At 59.6% G+C, this 5,245-nt stretch overlaps 1 protein-coding gene across 1 annotated transcript in view; it reads right to left on the minus strand.

The window, feature by feature from the left end:
- ETH_00012490 (uncharacterized protein) overlaps window positions 1–4,298 on the minus strand; it is a gene marked incomplete at both ends in the record, with an annotated part of 9,382 nt that extends 5,084 nt beyond the window's left edge. Inside the window, 3 exons of the mRNA XM_013373032.1 lie at window positions 1–97; window positions 222–377; window positions 503–4,298. Of these exons, the coding sequence (XP_013228486.1) occupies window positions 1–97; window positions 222–377; window positions 503–4,298 (4,049 nt within the window). The remainder of the gene's footprint in view (window positions 98–221; window positions 378–502) is intronic.
- Window positions 4,299–5,245: the final 947 nt, after the last annotated feature.

The following is a 5,245-nucleotide window of genomic DNA, read 5'->3' on the forward strand; positions in this document are numbered from 1 at the left end:
TGCTGCTGCTGCTGCTGCTGCTGCTGTGGGGCCCCTGACAGCAGCTTTAGCTGGACGCCCAACACCCCAGTCTCCTGCGCCGCCGCCAGCGCTATGCCTGAGGAGCAGCAGCAGAAGCAGCTGCAGCAGCAGCAGCTTCAGTTGGGAGTCTTTGCTGCTGCTGTCGCTGCTGCTGCTGCTGCTGCATACAGAGAAGTGGCAGGCAGCAGCAGCAAACGTACCTCTCATTTGCTGCAGCCGGCAAACCAGCTCCCGCTCACGGAGCGCAGCACAGGCCTCCTGCTGCTGCCGTTGCTGCAGCAGCAGCTCTGCCCTTTGCTGCTGCTGCTGCAGCTGCTGCAGCAGCAGCTGCTTCTCTTCTTCATACGTCGCGGACACTGCAAAAGCAAGACACAGAAGATCTCGCTGCTGCAGCACCAGCAGCAACAGCCACAACAACGCCCCCGAAGCTGCAGCAGCAACAGCAGCAAAAAAAGCAGAAGCGGCATAAGCAGATGCTCACACGAAGCAAAAACGGCAGCGTCTACTCCGCCGGCAGGCGGGGCACTTTGCTGCTGCTGCTGCTGCTGCTGCTGCGGGACATGCTGCGCCACCTGCTGGAAGGCCTCCACTGCTGCACTGCTTGCCTCTGCTGCAGCAGACGCAGCAGCGGCAGCTGCATCTACACGAGAAGCAGCAGCAGCAGCTGCTGCTGCTGCAGCCTTCTCCCGCTGCTGCGCTGCAGCAATGTCCTCGGCGGCCTGAGCAGCTTGCCTCTGCAGCTGTTGCTGCAGATGCCGAATAGTTTGCTGTTGCTGCTGTTGTTGCTGCTGCTGTTGCTGCTGCAGTTGCTGCACCTGCGAGTCCCTCTTACGCAATTCTTCTGTGTGGCGATTCTGCTGCTGCTGCATCTGCTGCTCCTTCATGAGCAGCAGCTGCTGCTGCTCTTGTTGCTGCTGCAGCTGCTGCTCAAGCTTCACGAGAGCTTCCTCTAGCTTGCCCTCCGTTTGTTCTTGCTGCTGTTGCTGCTGCTGCTGCTGCTGGAGCTGCTGCTCAAGCTTTGCAAGAGCTTCCCCTAGCTTGTCCTCCGTTTGTTGCTGTTGCTGCTGCTGCTGCTGCAGCTGCTGCTCAAGAGACTGCCTAGTTTCGGAGTGCTGCTGCTGCTCTGCCTCCAGCTGATGCTGCAGCAGTTCTAGTTGCTGCTCCATAGTTGTGAACGCTTGCTGCAGTTGCTCTTGTGCTTGTGTCTGCTGCTGCTGCTGCTGCTGCTGCTCTTGCTGCAGAGATGCTGCCTCTTGCTGCTGCTGCATCAGATCCCGCTCTTGCTCGAGACGCTGCACTTCAGCCCTCAGCTCCTCAACTTGCTGCTGCAGCAGCTGCTGCGCTTGCTGCTGCTGCTGCTGCTGCTGCTGTTCAGGCCACTCAGGCCCTTGCTGCGGACTTCTCTCCCCCTGCCGCCGCAGGCCCTCCTCGAGTTGCTGCTGCTGGTGCAGCTGCTGCTCCCACTCGTGCGCTTGCTGCTGCAGCTGCAGCTGCTGCTGCTGCTGTTGCTGCTGCTGCTGCTGCTCTCGCAGCAGCTCCTCCAACTCCACAGTGCGCCTCCGTTCTGCTGCCAGCTGGCGCTGCAGGTCTTCTTGCCGAGGTGTACATACACCATTGGTCTGTGGGGGGTTGTGCTGCGCCTGCAGCAGCAGCAGCTGCTGCTGCTCCTGTATCTGCTGCCGCTGCTGCTGAATTTGCTGCTGCTGCTGCTCGCACTGCTCAGAGAGGCACTGCAGCCGCTCCTCCAGCTGCTGATGAAGAAGCGTTGTTTCTTGCTGCGCTGCATTTGCTGCTGCTGCTGCATCCGTTGCTGCTGCTGATGCTGCTGCAACCATTCTGTCGTGCTCCGCTTGGCCCTGCCGCTGCTGTTGCTGCTGTTGCTGCTGCTCAGCTTGCCGCTGCAGCTCCCTTATTTCATCATCACGGTCCTCCAGCAGCTCCTCGAGCAGATGCAGCTGCTGCTGCTGCTGTTCCAGGAGCATCCGCTGTTGCTGCAGCTCCTGCTGCTGTTGTTGCTGGTGTTGCTGCTGATCCTGCTGCTCCTGCTGCTGTTCGACATCTGCTGCTTCCCCCCCGATCTGACTCGGCTGCTGCGTCTGCAGCAGCTGCTGCTGCAACCGTTCCTGCTGCAGTTCTTGCTGCAGGCGCTCCAGCTCTTGCTGCTGCTGCTCCAGCTGACTTTGGAATTCGCGCTGCTGCTGCTGCAGCTGTTCAGTGTGCTGCTCCTGCTTTTCCTGCAGTTGGTGCAGCTGCTCGACAAGCTGCTGCTCCCGCTGCTGCAGCTGCTGCAGCAGCAAATCCTTCTCAGATGCTGCTTGACTTCGGTGTTGTCTAAGCTGCTGCAGCTGCACCTGCAACGGCAGCAGCCCTTGCTGCTGCTGCTGCCCCACATCAGCAGCAAACAGCTGCAGCTCGTGCTGCAGTGCTTTGCGCTCACTCTCCAGCTCCTGGAGCTCCTCTGCCATTTGCTGTTGCTGCTCTTGCTGCTGCTCTCGCAGCTTCCTTTCTTGCTGCTCCCGTTGCTGCTGAATTTCCTGAAGCTTCTGTTGCTCTTCTAGCAGCAGCAGCAGCTGCTGCTGCTGCTGGTGGACCTGCTGCTGCAGGTTGTCCCGTTGCTGCTCGGCATGTTGCAGCCGCCGCTGCAGCTCCTCGACTGGCTGGAGAGCAGCAGCGTGCTGCTGCTGCTGCTGCTGTAATTGCTGCTGCAGCTGCTGCAGACGCTGCTGCAAAGTGGTGACTTCCTGGCTGTGTTGTTCTTGCTGCTGCTGCAGCAAATCTAGCTGCTGCCGCTGTTGCTGCTGCAGCTGCAGCTGCAGCAGCTCGAGCTGCTGCTTGTCTTGCTGCTGCAACCTTTGCTGCTGTGCAAGGTTCTGCTGCAGCATCGCCACTTCTGCTTGCCTCTCTTGCTGCTGCTGCTGCAGCACTTCTTCGTAGCGGTGCTGCTGCTGCTGCAGCTGCTCCTTGTACTGCTGCTGCAGCTGTTCTCGCTCCGGCCCCCATTCTTGCTGCTGCTGCTGCTGCTGCTGCTGCTCAAGGACTTCCTCTAAGCTCGTGACTTTTTCCTTCTGCTGCTGCAGCAGCGTCTCGAGGTCGCGATTGCGCACCGTAAGCTCTTCTGCCTGCTGCTGCTGTTGCTGCTGCTGCTGCAGAAGCTGCTGCTGCTGCTCTCGCTGCAGCAAAAGCTCCTGCTTCAGCTCCTGGTTGCTTCGCTGCAGGGACAGCAATTCCTCTTCGGTCGTTTGCTGCTGCCGCAGCTGCTGCTGCTGCTGTTGCCGCAGCCGCTCAACTTGGATCTGCTTGTCTTGCAGCGAGCGCTCATATTGCTGCTGCTGCTGGAGCTGCTGCTGCAGCTGCTGCTGAAGCTCGAGCTGCTGCTGTTGCTGCTCCTGCAGCTGCTGCTGTAGCTGCTGGACTTCTTGCTGCTGCTCTCTTTGCTGCTGCAGCCGTTGCTGCTCCTCAGCAAGCCTTTCTTTCTCCTGGGTTGCTTCCTGTTGCTGCTGCTGCACGTGCTGTTTCTGCCCGTGCTGCTGCTGCTGCTGCTGCAGTTCCTGCTGCAGCTGCTCAATGCGAATCTGCAGCAGAGAGAGTTCCTCAGCACTTTTCTGCACTTGCTGCTGCTGCTGCTGTTGAGCCTGCTCCAACTGCTGCTGCTGACGCTGTATAACCTGCTCCTGCTGCTGCAGCTTGTCTTGCTGCTGCTGCAGTAGCAACTGTTGCTGCTGCCATTCTCTCTGCCCCTGCTTCTGCTGCTGCTGCTGCTGCTCTTCCTCTGCAGCGCCTGCTGAAGCTCCCCAAGCATCTGCGAGGGCGGCGCTGTCGACTTTAGGCTGTATGCCTTGCTGCTGCTGCTGCTGCTGCTGCTGCAGTCGCTGCTGCTGCAGCTCTTGCTGCAGAACCTGCACAGTGCGCTCTAGATCTTTTGTCTGCTGCTCTCTCCGCTGCTTCTCCTGCGCCTCTCGCTGCAGCAGCTGCTGCTGCCGCTCCACCAGCTGCAGCAGCGAGGCGTAGCTGAATTGCCCTGGACCCCCTGCTGCTGCTGCTGCTGCTGCTGCTGCTGCTGTTGCGGTTGATGTCGGCGATATCGAGCCTGTTGTTGCTGCTGCTGCTCCACTTCCTTGTACGGGCGTATTCGGTCTCTCTGCAGTTTGCTGCTGTTGTTGTTGCTGGTTCTGCTGCTGCTGCTGCTGCTGTTGCTGCTGCTGCTGCTCCTCCTCCTCCTCATGCTCAGAAAGTTCATCGTCCCTAAGAACTGAGGAGACGAAGGAAGAAATCCACATCGTGCTGCTGATGCTGCTGCTGCTGCCTTGCTTCTGCTGCTGCTGCTTTGCTGCTGCTGCTGGGTTGCTGCTGCAGGACCCGTGGCAGCAGCGTGCAATCCTCCTGCAGCAGCAAGGGGCCCCTGCTGCAGTCAGCCGGGGAACAGCTTCCACTTTGCTGCTGCTGCTGCAGCTGCTGGTGATGGCTTTGCTGCTGCTCGTCACGACGTCGCGTTTGCTGCTGCTGCTGCTGCTGCTGCTGCTGCGTCTCTCTCCGCCGCCGTTGCTGCCGATTCTGCTTCTGCTGTTTCTATCGCGGATCTCAGCTTAAATTTTCTGCTAGGCAGCAGCTGCTGTGTTGCTGCTGCTTGTTGGCTCTTGCGTGTGTCTCGGTCTCAGTCTGCTGCTGCTGCTGCTGCTGCTGCTGCCGTTGCTGCTGGTGTTGTTGCTGCTGCGTCACAGTTTGAGATGTGCAGTGCTGCTGCTGTTTCTGCTCTGTATATTCAAAGGGGGAGCGTAGGGAACCAGGCGCTGCCGCCTTCCGCAGCAGCAGTACCTGCTGCTGCTGCTGTTGCTGTTGCTGCTGCTGCTGCTGCGTCACGCAGCTGTCGCGAGGCTTAAAAGGTAAATGCAGCAGTCTGCTGCTAACATATTTTCTCTTGGTGGCGCTGCGCTTTGCACTGCTACGGCTGCTGCTGCTGCTGCTGCTGCTGTTCTGCTGCTGCTCGTGCGGCTCTGGGGGGCCCTTCGGCTGCTGGGAGCAGCCGACAGCAGCAGCAGCAGCACAAATGCGGCAGCAGCAGCAGCAAGAACAAACCCAGCAGCAAAAATAAAACAATTTTTCTTTTTAGCTGCCACTGAAACAAAGTACATGAACCTCTAGCTTCTGCTCAGCGCAGCATTAGCTGCCGAGGCACTCGAGGCCTCACGGCCTCTGCCAGTCTGCTGCTGCTGCTGCTGCTGCTGCT

The sequence above is a fragment of the Eimeria tenella genome, genomic scaffold (assembly GCF_000499545.2).
Source record: "Eimeria tenella Houghton genomic scaffold, Eth_scaff119, whole genome shotgun sequence".
Taxonomy (NCBI): Eukaryota; Apicomplexa; class Conoidasida; order Eucoccidiorida; family Eimeriidae; genus Eimeria; species Eimeria tenella.